This window comes from Rhopalosiphum maidis, chromosome 1 (assembly GCF_003676215.2).
Source record: "Rhopalosiphum maidis isolate BTI-1 chromosome 1, ASM367621v3, whole genome shotgun sequence".
Classification (NCBI taxonomy): domain Eukaryota; kingdom Metazoa; phylum Arthropoda; class Insecta; order Hemiptera; family Aphididae; genus Rhopalosiphum; species Rhopalosiphum maidis.
The window spans coordinates 15,923,207-15,940,853 of record NC_040877.1 but is presented as its reverse complement, the minus strand read 5'-3'; the positions used below and the strand labels follow the sequence as shown (position 1 = coordinate 15,940,853).

Sequence of the window (17,647 nt, the reverse complement as noted above, 5' to 3'; positions counted from 1 at the left end):
GTGATAGCTATTATATTTAAGATATTATATTATTTAATTTATTATAGAATATAGAATCGGAGACACAACAGACTCTATTCCGTCAATTTTTTTTTTTTTTTAGACACTCATACCCATGAATAATAAATATTATAATAAACACTATTATTTGCACTCATACATACAATAAAATATGCATTGATTTTCATTAATATTTACGTTTGTATTTTATATGCTTATTTGTTATTAGTTAAACACAAATAATACATTATATATGTGAAATGATAGTATAATAATTAACATGTTATAATATATGTTATATGTGTTTAGTAAAAATTAGTTCAGCCTATCGTATCATTAAAAGGAAACCTAACTATTAATAGCAATATAATAAAATTGCTTCAGTTATACATATAAGCTGGTTCCACTCAAAAACGTTTTTCGTATGCAATGATTTATCAATTTATCAGATACATTACTGTGATTTATACCCAATGTTGAGGACACCAACTATACGGCGAGACAATTTTCCCGGTCTTTTCTTCGTGTTCTATATAATATTTATGACAGAGCACAGTAACTGAATATTTTATTACATAAAGAAGACATCACCAAAACACCAGCTTAAAAAAAAGTTAAGGAAACGGTAATATGCTTATGAAAATATTTTAATAGATTAGTAGATACTTACAAATTCGTTGATCGATTGGTTATTTGTCTGTATAACAGTAGATTGATATTGCTGATCATATTATTTGATATATATTATATTTAAAGATATCATCTAGACATATATGTATTAATAATATTGGCGACTTAATACGAAAAAAAAATAAACAAAAATATAATTTGTGTTGCAAATTAATTAGCTATACCTACTGAAATAAATTCGCATGAACTGCCTACAATTAAATACGTTATTTTTATTATGCGTAATTATATATTTATATTGTTATCGAATCAATAAAATATATAAACATTACCCATTAGATAATCATTTTCTAAAAAGTTATTATACTTAAGTTAACAAGCAATAGTTTAGGTCTTTAGTAGTTTTTATTTTTTTAGCGTATTTATGGATAAGACTACAAATTGTCTACTATTATAATAAAATAATACAAAAGTTACAAAAAATAAAATGAATACTCACTTATGTGTTCTTTTACTAATTTTGCTTCACATTATCATTGTACGCAGAGTTATGAACTAGTACATAAATTAAGAATTATTATTTAATTAATAGATCAAATTATTTTTATACATTTATTTTTTATTTTTTTATGAATAAAATATTTTTCTTGTCATTATTTTATCAACAACGATCCATTAAAAATATTTTACAGACGAATTTTGTTATTTGGGTAACACTGTTGTATATTAAGATTAAATAACTACTAAAAAATAATCTTCTGAAATACATTTAGCACGACTAATATTTTAAATTTATCTATATGGCTTTTGCTATAAAAAATAAAATATAGATACAATATGTCACACATTTTACCATTAACCAATGCACAATTAAAATCATTATGAATTATGATGCAGCATTATATACTCACATAGCCTTTTAAAAATAAATAAATATAACTGGTCGACGGCCTTTAAAGCACCTACAGAAGAATTAGTACCCACCGAAAATGATTTTCTCGGCGCAAGTTGAGCCAGATTTCTTGACGAGTCACCGACATAATATGATACATTTTGGTCACTGAATCACAATACAAACACGGTGCGCATTGCGTAACGATTATTCTAATCACATAATTATTAATATCCATATAATATTATATGATATTGAGAAAATCAAACGTCTCACAACGCTTCAATCGTTCAGAAGAACGATTTTTGTATTTTGTTTTTTTTTTTACTGCACTTATGTATTAATTCACAACTTTGCTAAGATGGAAAAAAAAATATTTAAAAAAAACCGAGCATTTAACGGATTACAGTGGTCAACAGGTCATACACATTCGCTTGAATTACACAATAAGCATAATATCGGATCTTTTATTGCCGCGCAACGACCAGTTAACGGCCAATGCCTATGCCCGTACGTGCGATTTGTTTTAAATTTTTATTGTTTACAACAATATAGATTCTTTAAATTCTACGGTATCGGTTTGTGCCGTGTACAACTCAATTTATTTTTTTTACTCGTACCACGCATTTTCAATAATTGTGAAATATTCGATGTTACGAGAGTAGGTGCTGCAACAGGCGTGACGTTGGTGCGAGATAAATTAAACGTTTTCAAAAGGGCTTGCGCGTGGTTTTAACGTTGGCCTTCCGAGTCGGATAAAAGCATAGACGCTACCATGGATCATTGGAAATTAATAACAGTCATGGTCACAGTTTTCACATTCACCGTAGAAATACGACCGATGGACTCGTTTTTGACGGCATACTTAACTGGACCGTCCGTAAACGTATCACTAAACGAGGTATACAAACAGGCAAACGGCTTTTAGTACATACACGTCCACATAAGTATTGAAGTACACAAGTATAACAGGACATTTGTTAAGTAAAAAATATAAATACTTTTCTACTTTTATAAAATAATTTAAAATTTAGGATTGAAGTATATGTTACCTTTTAATATTTTTTGTCGTGTAATAAATAATTAAAAAATGTTTAATAATATAATATACTAAATTGTACATTCAATAGTTTGATAAACCGATTCAAATACAAGTTGAAAAATTCAAGTAACTTTAATTTAATTAACTCATAATTATTGCAGCTGTATAATTTACCTATTTCAAGACCTTTTTAAGCTTACTTTAAGCGCATAGTCATATTTTTCATTCTCTTTGCTCAATTTCAATAGCTGCAATAAGTTTATAAAAATAGAGTCAATCGTCGCATTAAACAAATACGTTATTGAGATAATCTGGCCTAGTGACGGGTAGACCCGTTAAATAGGGTTTGATAATTCAATTTAATGTTTAAACTACCATAATATAGCCTGGCCCGTCGACTTAAACTCAGTAACTCGGTGAGTCTGTCTGTGATTATTTTCTATGGTTCAGCAACGCCGCGATGTCCATTGTGTTATGGTCCGACGCGATAATGATATCATAAATTATAAATACACTAAGACTGAATTTCAATACCTAAGTTCTATCATTAGTATAATCAATAGTATTACTTTACACTTCAATGAGTAAACTTCCACTGAATAACTAAAGACATGACTATAATACAGATTGATATTATGAACATTTCACCCATAATACGGAATGGATATTAATATTATCAATTTAGTATATACTATATATCATATATATATATATCTACAGATCTTAATTATTGTCTTTGCCCGACTTCGTTGTGTAACAGTGACACGCTTGATGCAGCACCATTTCAATTTACAAATAAAAATTGTTAATAAATATTATTATATATACTAAATGAGTATAAAATTTAAAATTATAGGTATAGCAATAATACAAACTATGTAGTGATGTAGTGTGCCGTACACTGAAAATCATTCGCTATTATTATTATTATTATTCGAGTATCATCGTGTAGTCAATATTATAATAAAGTAACTCGAAAGTCGAAAGTTGTTTGAAACTCGAAAGTTCAAGTTTTAGTAACTTTATATATTTCTCTCGAGATGAAATTTCATATTCATATTTCTATTATTAAGTATGACTTTTTTCTTAGCGCAAATATCATGTAATACGTCAATTTACTCCGAGTAGGGTATTTTTTTTTCTGTACTTTGTTCAATCTGTTGTTTTGACATAATATATTATTACACGTTCAGTCTACACAACAATAACGACGATGTGGAAGTTATCTGACATTATATTTTAATGTGTATATTTCCTGCGTAATAATAATATTGTATCCACTACATACACCTCTCTGAGTAGTATCTACTCAAAATGTGCGTAATATTTGTATTTCGACCTAATATAATATGTTACTTAAATACATACATACACAGGGCATAGATATTGGTACAATACGCGGTAAATATTGATTTTTAAATATAATATTATTAACAATTTAAATATTCATTTAAATTAGTATTTATACAAGTTTGCTTATTAGTTATTAAGTATATACGAATCATAAATAAATAATAGAAATATAAATAACATATCTTCGATCCTCGAGAGAAAAAAATGTATTTACAATAATCTTTATAAAAAAAATTCGGCCACTCTTGTTATATATTTAGACATTAGTATATTATTTATTTTATACCTATTATTATTATTATTATTAGTCAATAGTCCATAGCTGCAAGTAATCAATTATGCGTGCGTAAACCAATAATTAACCGTTAACATTTTATTTCGAAATATATAGCATATAGGTAACTGGGGAAAAAACCTTATGCTTATATACCACTTTCGGTATAAGAGTGTGATCAATGACTAGTGACTATCAGTTACCATTATATAGTAATAAGTAGTAACATACTATCGAACTGTCATGATCATAGACGGGGGTCGGACATAAGAATTTAGTCATCTCAGAAATTTCAATTTCTCGCCCTTCCAAATACAATTGTTTGTATTTCCCTAAACCATGAAAATATTAAATAATTGGACACTTAACTAGTTTTAGACAAGGCTAGCGGATAATAGATCTTCTTCCCGAAAACATCAATCTAATGTCTGCGTACGCACTATAATAACGATTCAAAATTGTTTAATACAATATTAAAGATAATTGTTGTTTTTTTTTTATGTATGATAATATACTAAAATAATACATGATAATTGTATGTAGTTAATGCGTGCCGTTCAAACTAAATTTTATCATAATGACATACATTTTTCTTTCCATTTAATTCTAAAATGAATTAAACAAGTATTCAATATCAAATATGATTTTTTATCATTATTGCGTAGATTATGATAATTAGTAGTTATTAGGTAATATCTTTATAAAGTAAATTTTTTGTTCTGATAAAAAGTATAAGCAAAATACTAAATTTTCTCAACTGAATTTTGTACTTAATCATAGTTGGAAAATCTAGTTTTAATTAATTTTTTATTATACATACATTTTACATTAAGGTAATACATTTGTACTTGTGTATAATGATAATTGTGCATAAAAATTTGGATTTGATATTTTTTATAATATTGGTGAATTTTATATTAATTTGGTACCGACGGGGCGGTGGAGCTTACATTTATTTTTGCAGGTCAACAAATCAAACCGTTGAAATTTACATGTTATAATAATTTCGACCTAAAAATCAACTACGCGAAAATCTGTGGAATTTACCCAACTGAATAATATTGTACTTTTCCATGTAGCTGTTAAAAATCGTTTTTGTTTCTATTAATACATTGTATTGTCTTTATTATTCTGTGGGTGTTCGTCGAATCGATAACTCAAACAAACCCAAAGACCTTTTTTTTTTTTTATTCTCGGCGCATACGTGTCGTAGCTGAATTATTAACCATTTTCAGTTTTGGAAAAAGCGAGCAAAAGTCACGTATATAATATAACTTTCGTAAAATCAATTCTATGTAATGTAAATAAACAAAGCCACAATCATCGAACGGAATAAAAGAAAAATGAAAAATGAAAAAAAAAAGGAATCCATTCTTTCTAAATTTTAAAAAATCGATATCATGTGTGTATTGAAAGCGGATTGAAACAACAAAAAAGAAACATCTATAGGATCGCGAAAATAACAAATTGAATTGTGTGAAGTATTAAACTTTCGTGACGAAACTAACGGAATAGTTAATGCGATTTCGAAAGCCATTGTTATTGCGTCAGTGTATTATGCTATTTTTAAACTACAAAATATTGTGTAAGAGCGGGACCAGAATAATATCATACAAAAAAAACGATGACTAACGTTCAGATATTATAAACGTATTTATTTATATTTTAATTCACAAAATTTGGTATTCGTAAAACGTTTTGTACCGTTTTCGGCTCGACGCTTGAATTCTATTTTATGTAAACAAAAAATAAATAAATAAACATATATTATAGTATCATAATATTATGAATTTTATGTTAACAAAAATCGCTGTGGCAGTAATGCAGTACTCGCGTTCACATACAAAATCATTTTTGAGTTTCTATACGAAGTTATTTTTGAAAAATTAATCGAGTGTACTCGACATAGTCTCATGTCATACCACACTGTGTTGTGTTTGTCTTACACATACGTAACATTACGAATTTACACACCGGATTATTACTAAAGCTAATTTTTAATTAATAACATTAGAACCAATTTACATATCATAACATTTATAGAGGAAAACATTGACTGTGTACTACAACAAAGATTTTTTTTATATTTTTATTTAATTATAAATACTTGAATAATTTAAATTTTGAAATTCAAATAACTCGTTTAAAATAAATTTATTTATTGATAAAAACTCTTCACTCGAGAACAGTTCATATTATCTCCACAACAATTTTTCTCTAGATTTCCTTTAATTTCCACTATAAATGGACCGTAGTAAAAACCCGGTACACGGATTTGTCAATAGAATAAAAACAAAACAATAAAAATACAAATAAAATTTTTATATTTAATTAGACATCAGTACTGATTAAAAATCTGAACCAATAACAATCATAATTAAAACTATATTTATCCAAAGACGATAGTTTTGTTTTTATACTAAGCTATATTTTTTTTAATCTATACGTTGACACGTACGCATATTTATTCGTATGACAAAATTTTTATTTGATCAACCTTATTTGATATAAACTATTCGAAATTCAACAAAAAAATTGCATTTAATATATTTTACCATTGATTATAGAATAATCTGCTATTCTGTGATCAATGATATTACTAAACTTTCCTGCAAACGCTTTGATCTATATGTCCTGTATTTAATTTATTAACCCAACGTTTATTAATTGCATGATATAAATATACGTGCATTTAACCAGGGCAACTAGTAAGTTAGATTACCGATATAAATTTTAAATAGAAAATTAGAAATAATGTCTAATAAAATATGACATAATAGCAAAATATAAAAATTTGGATTTTATCTTCATAGTTTTTTTTCCTTCGACTTTTATGTTTTGGTTTTTATTCTGTGATTCGTAATTTTTATGTTACACGTGTGTAAGACATAGACGACATATGTTTGTACGACTTCTTCTTATGACTTGATCTGCTACATAGAAACCAAACAATAACATTGATGGGTTGCTATATAATGTATATTATTTCTTCGCTCAAAAATCAAAAATCCACGCAATCCGGACGCATAAAACAATTATAGTATACGTAATATATTATGTAAGATACGATGGGGTGGTTTGTTTTTATAGCATCGATCTAATACGGTCGTAATCTTTTATACACCCCATTCGGCATTGCTTCGCGATCGACGAATACAGCGAAATGGTTGAGATTGGAATTGCGTTTTTATTTATTTTTGTCACTACAGTACTCGAATAAGTCCCCAGCAAATCCGAGGATTTATATTGTCGTAATATCGGTTATGTTATCGTTGTACACAGGTTTCCAACGTATTTACGCCGATCAGGATATACTTCGGAGTGATTGGTTCGTTTTTGGTGTTCCTGTTGTCCGATTATTTGCGATACAAGCCGGTGATGATATTCAACGGTGTGCTGGGTATGGTGGCATACATCAATCTGATCGATTCGCCAACCGCATTTCAAATAATGGTATAATAGTATAGTACATTAATATGTATTTGAAATGTCACCTAACGTACTTATATTTCGAATTTTATTACAACGAGAGGCGCATGATATAGTGTTTGAAACGAAGAATCACGGGTGGACTGGACAGACCTTAATTTTAAATTGTATTATTATATAATAAATATAATCGATAATATTATTATGGATATACTGTCGCCCCGAAATCTAAATATGAGATACAGCCTAGGGAAATTTTTCCACCTTCATATATACACTGCAGTTTATTCCAACAATCAACATCTATCGATTCACATAAAACAACATTTTGTTATTATTCTCAAGAATCGCGATGTACAATAATATAATTATAATATTATATTATAATATTTTAAAATAACTAATTGTCTACTAAAACCAGAGACCGGTTCAACACGATAGCAGTGGTGAGGGTGTGCTAAATTATCACTAGCTTATACTTTTCATTTTTTTTTTTCATAATTCAACATTGTCGACTTAGCTCATTAGGTTGTGGAATTTGTTTTATACTTGTTACTGTAGGGTATGGTACTGTAGAGTTCTAGAACATTTCCGTATAAAAGACATTGCTGCGTCGCTAAGAACTCGGTCGGTCACCCGCCCGAAAGCTATCGTGTCGCATATGTGTTGTATAGTACTAAATACAGTGACGCTCTAGAGACGGATATTCGGGTGATTCGACACGCATTTATTATAATATTATAACCAATACGTTAACGAAATCAATATACTCGACAATAATGCGATATTTGTTGAAAAGGCCTTACAAAGAAGTCGTGCGATAGTAAGACGATTTTGGTGCATAAAAAAATACCGAAACACCCCCAGTCCACTGCAGTGTTATCACCAATTTTTTTTTATAGAACTAAATATTAAACACAATTAAGCTTTCCGATTTTATGCATAACATGTGCTTCTCTAGTGTGATGTATTATATGCCCTTCCTATACGGTCTCGTGTGCGCGTGTGTCAAACAGGTAACGGAGGTCTGCTTTTCGCTGTTCGCGTGCATCGAGATGGCGTATTACGGCTACCTATACTCCAAGATCGAAGACAAAGAACATTATCAGATAGCCACGGGGTTTGCTAAATCCGGGATGCTGAGCGGCACGTGCGTGGCCGGCCTCCTGGGTCAGCTGGCGGTCTACTTCAACGATCGCAATTATTCCGTCCTGCCTTACTACAGCCTCGCTTGTACGATTTTCCTAGTGGTTTATTTATTTGTATTTTTGTATCTGACGCACAAGCGACGTCCTATTGTAGATCTGACCCAAGGGAAAAATAACCTTACAAACACATATTTTCAGAATACGTATATGGTTTTCTTCGTGATAACATACAGGAAAACGCATAAGCAAAATGTTTAGACCGAAAAAATAACGTATACATCGTGTATTTTATCTATTTTTAACCTTAATTTCTAAAACACATTACCACTAATAATAACAAACACACACACACACACACACACACCCTTATATTATTATTACAGTATACTCATCAGTGGCGTAACTACAGGAGGCAATGAGGATGATATATCACATTATCGCCCCCACAATATTTTTTTTACTGTGATAACTTGTTTTTAGTTAATATTATTTATCATTTTAGTACAAAAATTAATTGGTACATGTCATGTAAACTTTAGATCACTTGTTTTTTTATTATAAAGCTTATAAACATGTCATCGCGTTATGATTCATATGTTTAGGATTATCCAACGAATTTCGATAATATATTTATTATGATAAACATGATACATTTATGCATATCATTATAACAAATATATATTTTGCGTACATATGAATACATTTTTATAAATATTATAAGATACAAATGCTTGTGACAAATATGAATTATAAACATATCATCTCTCCCCCTTTCCTAAACAAACACACAAAACATTCCTAGTGACGCCACTGAATTACTCATCGGCTGTGTTTCTGTTATATCATATAGTTGTATAGTGATACAGACGTAATTGGTGCATTATTGTTTTTCAGTCGTGACATTCGCAACTGTATGGGCGTGCTTCTTGCCGTCCGTCGGAAACAGCAAAACGTCCATTCAGGTGGATGACGTCGGCGAAGATGATTTCTCAAATACGGCAATTCAAGACCCAAGCATACCCGACTACTCGTCGACCAGAAAATCCGACACGTCAAACGTGAGCACTCGATGGCATTTTCATATGGCGTCGTCTAGCCGGGGCGGTAAAGTTTTTGTCCGAAACGACCATTCGATTTTCGCGCAGAACCAATATCAGGATTAGTAGTTTTCTCAGCCCTCCCAAAAAAATCGCTTTCTCTAGCTCACGTTTTTATAGACAATATTTTAAAAATCACTGGCAAATACGTTTTATTCATTTTTTTTATTTTTGTATATACATGCACCGTGCAGTGATACCTACTTTAACAAACACCTCTAAATAACAGACACTTTCAAATAGCATACAAAATTGCAGTGATCGAAAATGTCCGATATTTGAAGGTTTCATTAAATATGTAAATTAGATTTTATTAATCATTAATATATAATTAATTATTTTAATTAAACATAATAATATTATGAAAATGAATTATATTATAATTGTTAGCTAGTAAATACCTACTTATTGTTAAGAATTTATTCAAAACATAAATATAAATTTTTGGAAATTTATAGAATCCATAGGTAGCTCCTCTTATTGAGTGATTTTAAATAAAACTTTAGTAATTTAATTTTCGTAGCACATAAGTACATTTAAAAAAGCTTATTCTATAATTTTAAAATTTAAAAACGCGAGGGAAAAAATAAAAACTTGGACAATTAAAAAAAAAAATAACTTTATAAAAATATGGGCGTAAAAGTGTAATAATATACTGTTAACCCTTATAATTTAACTCTGAAACACTTTTGAATAGTATACATACTTATATGCACTCGTAGTCCCAATAATTAATGTAGTCACGCCGTCAACATATCTACTGTATGGCGTATACTGTATAACATATATCCATAAAGATACTAGAAGCAGGCCCCATTAGACAAAAAAAAAATCTAAAAATAAACTGATGAATATAGTTTGTATATAACCTAGAAATTATAATGATGAAATGCATTTAAATCTATTATTATGTTATTACAATGGCCCATATATTATAGTACTTACAGAAATAGACAGATTTAACGTTTATTTATTTTATTTGAATTTATAAAGTACAGAATAATACTTACTGATATAATAATTAATAATTAATACTTGAACGATCGTTTATTTTTTTGTATTAGTGTTGCATGCGATCTATCAAAAAAATGGATCTACCAATTAAAATATTTTGATGTATACAATTTCTACTGATTGGGCATTATGTACATTTATTTTTTTGCAGGTAGTCATAAGCAACTATAAATTATAGAAAAAAGAATTAATAATTCAGAACTATGAAATAACAAACACTTGAAATAAGATATAACAATCAGGCCACCAGGGTTAATAACCCAACCTAAACACTAAATACGCAAATTAAAAGTTTTTATTTGAATTCTCTGTACTTCAAATCGTATATATCGTACAAACATAGTAATTAAATTAATACATGATAATAATAAAACCTTATAACACCACGTGCCCACGTTGTTTATACATATTTTATGCCCATAACTGTTACTATAATCTATATAACGTTATAATAATAGTTTGACAAGTTTAAACTACTCTACAAGGTAAAAACTAAAAATTAATTAATTTTTCTTCAAATCTCTTTTTTTTTCACCATTATTATATTGTAAATATTATACAATAAGTATAAAAAAGCTAATTTTTTTTTCAAATTGGTAATTGATTAATAATATAGATATTATATTATAAGTATTTACTACTTATAATATTTTTTGAAAGATAAATTACTAAATTTTCGCTGAAGTTATATTATATCGAACATTTTTCGTGTAATATATATCATATAAATATAATTTATATTTTGATATATTCAAACAACTTATGAAGTATAATATAGATTACTATTAATTTTGGTAGATCATTAATATATAACATTGTTAAGAACCGTTTCTTTGTCAAATACTTAGCCACGAATATCATAATATACGACTATTATTTATTTTATTTATTTGTATACTTCAGGTAGTACCGTCTACGGTTTTCGTCAACCGCTTCTGCGACTTTAGACATTCGTACGCGGACCGAACGGTTTTGATGTGGTCTATTTGGTACGTCGTAGCTATGGCCGGATTCACGCAAGTATACACAATATTCTTATGTCATAAATATAAATTTATATCATTTCATAATAATAATATCTTCTTCTTTTTCTTTTAATACTTACTCCACACTCATGAAAAAAAAATTGAATATTCATATTTAGTTTTAAAATTTAATATTATTGTATGAATTTGGTAAAAGTATTGTATACACAAATACACAATATATTAGATATAAAATTCAAATATTGCATGTTGAGTAAATGGTTCACGAGTTAATTTTCAAATATATTATTTTAATTACATAGTAATATATTCATTTTATATTTTTAAAAAAATATTAAGAAAAATAAAAGATATTTTATTTAAATCGATGCGGAAAATTACATCAATGATCATACTATGCCATACAATTTCCAAACAACTAAACTATAAAAACTGCATAGTTATTTTACAATCAACATAATGTATAATATGTAATATTCTATAATTACCTAAGCCGTTACAATAATTATCTTTCAAATTATAGCCTATAACGTTTATAAGTTTGTTTTTCAATTTGAAAAAATATGAATTTTAAATGTAGAGAATATTGAACTTTGTATAGGTAATATATTTATAGGCAATAAGCACATAGTATATTATTAACATACTACTTATTTAATAAAGAAAAATCAAATAATATTTATTTTATTGAATACTGGAGTACATTACATTACAGTTATATAATAAGTTAAACAGTTAAAAATGTTAAGTCAGTTAGTCAGTCCGATTAATGACCATATTATAGTTATAAGTCATAACTCCATATAATTATAAAATATATAAATAAATACTTGAAATATATTTTAATATTCATTAAAATGTTAAATATGTCACACTCATAAGTCATAAACATATGCACTGAGTGTTGAAAAAGGTCGAAAACAGACATGCAATTACAAGCCTTTTGAACACGCTGTAAGATATATATTAATATTATAATATGTATGTAGATACTATTAATTACTTTAATTATTGTTCTATGTAATTTTATTTTATTTTTTTGCTTTTCCCGCAGACGAATTTATACGTAAATATTTTGTATACATACATCGTAGACGTATCGGATGATAAGCACGCGTTGCTGAATGGTTTGGTCGATTCTTTGGCCACTATGTGTGGTGAGTATATTGAGTATAATTACCATATTCATTTTTTTTTTTTCATTTAAACGAAATTGTCTAAAATATATAATATAATATGGTATAATATAGCTAAAAATACATAATATAACGACTAAAAAAATTACGCATTGCGTAACTCGGAAATACCGTTAACGAAGCGAATATTACAAAAATATTACAAATTCCTGTGTCATTTTATACAGAAATATATATATATACATATAAAATATAAGCATACAATGAAAAATCAATATAGATAAAAAAATTCGTGTAAAAAGACTATGGTGAACCCGCGGATTACCTAAAATCTATATTATAAGAGGTGGATTTACTAGTAGTCCTTACTTTACCCAAAATCTGAATTTTTCGAATATTTTCGTACGAACATTATTGCTGAATTCGTATGAATGAACTCAACGCAGAGTAAAGTTACCATACCAAGGTCCAGCCCAACCCGGAATCGTTGAACTTTCTCATTGGACGACATGTGTATATCAGGAGTTAATTATAAACATCTATGGTCAGGAATTAGCTAGAATCGAGCACAAATTATTGGCGCGAAACAATTAAAAAATTCAAATTGAGCGGAAAATGGGAGAAAGTAACGTACGTTACGGTTAGCGTCAACAGGTTAAAAAAAGATAAGGTTCAAGATCAGTTACTGGCCGACAAATAAATAAATTCTTATGAAAACACCGTCATGGGAGACAAAATTTAATTAATTTGCACTTGTGTACAAAACATATTATGTAATACTCCGTTTACACACTTGTAAATATATCAATATAATAATAATTGGTCCGACTATTCATGCCGAACTAATGATATAATACAATTCGACTAGTATTATACAGAGCTGTAGTGTGCGGTAGTTGATAAGCTATTTTCGAACTATATACTGTTAAACACAAACACAAATAAGGAACAGCAGGTATTGTATTGGTCATAATAATAGAGCCGCTGCGCTGCGCGCAATTGTTTATTGCGTTAATTTATTCATCGCATAAATTGTTGAGGGACTGTTAATGTTTAGGGGACCATTATTACAGCTCACAATGGTTTCACTAGATGTTTAGTGATCGTTTATGCTACCCGGCAATAGAGTCGCATCACGGTCCAACGACCAGAATAATTAATAGTAACATTATGCACAATATGATATGTTATGGAAAATGTACAAGTATCAAAATCAATTATGGTTATGTGTGTGTTTGTGTGCACCGATCGGCACAACTATTGAAATATGTATACAGCCGCTGGTTCGTCTTCCGCTCAATTGAGAGACAGAGTGATGTAATAATTGCGGAGTGTATGACATTATGAATTAATATTATTATACACAATTCGTGCACCAGTAATAACAGTAGGTACATAATAATATAATAATTCACGATTATATTGTATATTCGCATATCAAATCGAATATCACTGTTTGACAAACAGTAGAAAACTAGAAAATGTTATTTATTAAAACAATTGTTTTCCCGTAAATTTCTCGTAAAGAGAACTACACATAATCGATCTGCTGGGTTATCGGTACTCTGCGGGTAGGTACAATGTAAACAACTTAAACTTAATTCGAATTTACATAAATAGTTCATCAAAACTTTTGACAGACATCAGAAAATAAGGTTTTATAGTTTTCTACCGTGTTCTTAGAGACCTACAAAAAAGCATGGAAATAGACCTACTTTTTATAGACCTTTGGCGATCAAATGGTGAACGCATAATATAATTATAGTCTTTTTACACCGCGTATTTTACCCATTTACGTTTTTATACATACATATTATAATATGTGTACCTGCTGTGTACAGTGAATTGCTAATTTTTACCCATGTTCCCGTGTTATATTATCTATGTACTTATAGTATACAAATAGTAGTTGAATTAGTATACATTCTATACCTATAAATCTAACCTTCCAATATGCACCGTTGCCGGACCCGATCTTTTGCGTCATCTCCCTCTGAACAGAAAACTGTCTAATGAAAGACCACTCCTCCTCCTCAAAAAATTAGGAATGTCATAAATCTATACGGTTGTCCATATTAAAGATTGTGTCAAACAGAAAAAATTTAATATACTAATGATATTATATTGTGTATACGCATATATTATAGCTGCGATTAGTGCTTATCAAATCGGCAAGGTAAACGTGAACTGGAGTTATCACGGATTCACATTCTTGACTTTCAGTTCTCTGGTGCTCGCGCTACTGCTGTCCTTAGGCTACTATTCCACGAACATCTTTGTCGTGTACTTCATGTACATCTGCTTCGACACGGTAGTACAATCCGTCTTCGTCATTGCTATGTGAGTATATATTATAAGACATTATGGGTATTATTCTGTGGAAGGCCACACACTTAGGAGTGTTAAATATTCGTTGGACTACGCCAAACCGTCTCAAACTCATACTGTATTCATTATTCAAGCCTTTTAATTTATTTTTCCGTCTCAAAGCTTCGGCTCACTAGTATCTAACAAACAAATTTAACTACACGATGAATTAAAAATTAATAAAGTCGGTCAACTGGCTAAAAAAAAATGTAATAAAAAAATTTCACTCAAATTTCAACACCACCCAAATCCTCTCATTTCCTACTTATCCTTGCACACACTCCCTGGCAGCTAATTTCGTCATCTCAAAAGAAGTGGGTGCCGTGATCTTTTAATTTAAATTAATCAAATCAAATTCTAAAAGGTTCAAATGGCGGATAGTGTCTCTCGTCAAATTAATCTAAATGATGTGTGTACATTTCTTCAAATTGACTTATTGTACTATTACTTAGGTATTATTTATAACAATTATAACAGTTCAACACTTCTTTATTTATTATGTACTATGTATAATTTATCAGTATTATCGTATACGAGTTTACCCGCTTTTCATTTTAGGTCACAAATTGCCAAACAACTAAAACACGATTTCTATACCTCAGTGTTGGGATTCAACGCTTTCTTGGGCATCGTTCTGTCCACGTGCTTGTCGTCACTCCTTGTGCGCATCGAGACGTCCCTGCCATTTCGGGTAAGATGTTACTTTATATTGAAATTTTTGCATACACATATATATATTATATATATATTATATTAAACACATAGGATAAAACAACTTTTGGTATTTAAAGCTCGTATATTGTGAAAGTAGACGCATTTTTTATACTTCACGTAGTGAATAAACAATATCATAACAGTTCAAACAGTTGTATTATTATAATGTCACTGTGATCTATACAATACATTTCATAACAATCGCCATTGCTATACCTATATTCTGATAGGGTTTCTACGATCCGTGTACAAGATATGTTTGTATTTTTGTTTATAAAAATAACTCGCGGCAATTGAATCTTAGAGTATATTATTTATAAATATTAAATATAATTATATAATGTAGGTCAGGACCGTGTGAAGAATTTCTGTATGGAAGGTATTTGGTATTATGAAAAAAAAATATTATTAAAAGAAAAGTATTATATTTTTACTAAATTTTCAAGTATATGAAAAGTATTTATCAATTATAGTTTTTTTAATCACACATTATACTTCAAAAATTCTTGTAGGAGTAAGTTCCCTTTTAATTCGATAAAATACACCGTATAGCTGTTGACGACCTATATGCAAAAAAGACAACGGGAGATAGGTGATTTTAACTCCTAACTACCTCCTTACTCATGGGCTAGATTCACGTCTCATAATAATATAACATTTAAGTTTAAATAGGATGAATATAAGTGCATTATGAAAAGCACAGTTGAATAAAACAATTTATTTAATATTTATTATTCAAGACATTTCAAATTATTTATTTTAATCGAGTCAAGTCAACGACGCATACCGACTTTTTACTTCAAACAGTTAGTAACGGTTAACGCCCACGCTGACATATTGACTTACCTATATCAGGTATTGTTTTTTCGCGTTGTTTAAATTAATTCCATAAACGATTTGCATGTTTCAGTTTTTGGTGTACAGCAGTACGTTCATTATCCTCGGAGTCGTGTACGGGTGCGCTGCGGTCATTCTTACCGCTAAAGACAAGGCCTCGGCTAGACGTTATTATAGTCGGCTGCCTTGACAGTATTAATTGGGTGAGCACAATTGCTTATAAACAATACTATCCATCATCAGCGACACTCCAAACTACGACGACAAAGCGTGGCACTAATGATTTATTTATTTATTCATTAATTAATTGTAATAAATATTAGACTCGAATACAACGGCTATGATGTTGGACTAGGTGTTTACCATGCGTAATAACTAGTAACTATTCTTCCTCTTGATTCCTAAAATGAAAATCGTCCATTATTTACTTTTATTTCTGTTAATTAACGACTTTTAGAGGTTACCCGATAAATATTTTAGTATAGTTTGACGTTAATTACTTATATTATTGTGGACAGTATGGACAAAGTTAATTACAAAAAGTTTATTTATGTGCGAATTCCTTTCAATCGAACGAAATGTCATTTTTAAAATGTCATCTACTCGTACAAAGCAGCGATATCTTAGAGTTCAGATAAAAAAACCTGAATATTAAAACACCGTTACATAATATTATGATTTATAACCTTCGTGTTATGTGGTCATACAGTGACGAGTGTGTATGTGTG

The 17,647-nt window shown here is 29.2% G+C and overlaps 1 protein-coding gene across 1 annotated transcript; it reads left to right on the top strand.

The window, feature by feature from the left end:
• The first annotated feature begins 2,031 nt into the window (after positions 1–2,031).
• On the top strand, positions 2,032–17,219 carry LOC113549271 (thiamine transporter 2-like). Its single transcript, XM_026950493.1, has 9 exons — positions 2,032–2,423; positions 7,474–7,644; positions 8,637–8,853; positions 9,663–9,826; positions 11,783–11,899; positions 12,920–13,022; positions 15,149–15,341; positions 15,927–16,059; positions 16,993–17,219. Exons 1-9 carry the CDS (start codon positions 2,298–2,300, stop codon positions 17,107–17,109), a joined length of 1,341 nt encoding a protein of 446 aa, XP_026806294.1. The 5' UTR covers positions 2,032–2,297; the 3' UTR covers positions 17,110–17,219.
• Positions 17,220–17,647: the final 428 nt, after the last annotated feature.

Coding starts and splice junctions, on each gene's coding strand:
- LOC113549271 (XM_026950493.1), top strand. CDS start 2,298: ATGGATCATTGGAAATTAATAACAGTCATGGTCACAGTTTTCACATTC. Junction 9,827..11,782: donor GAAAATCCGACACGTCAAAC/GTGAGCACTCGA, acceptor TGTATACTTCAG/GTAGTACCGTCTACGGTTTT. Junction 15,342..15,926: donor TCCGTCTTCGTCATTGCTAT/GTGAGTATATAT, acceptor TTTTCATTTTAG/GTCACAAATTGCCAAACAAC.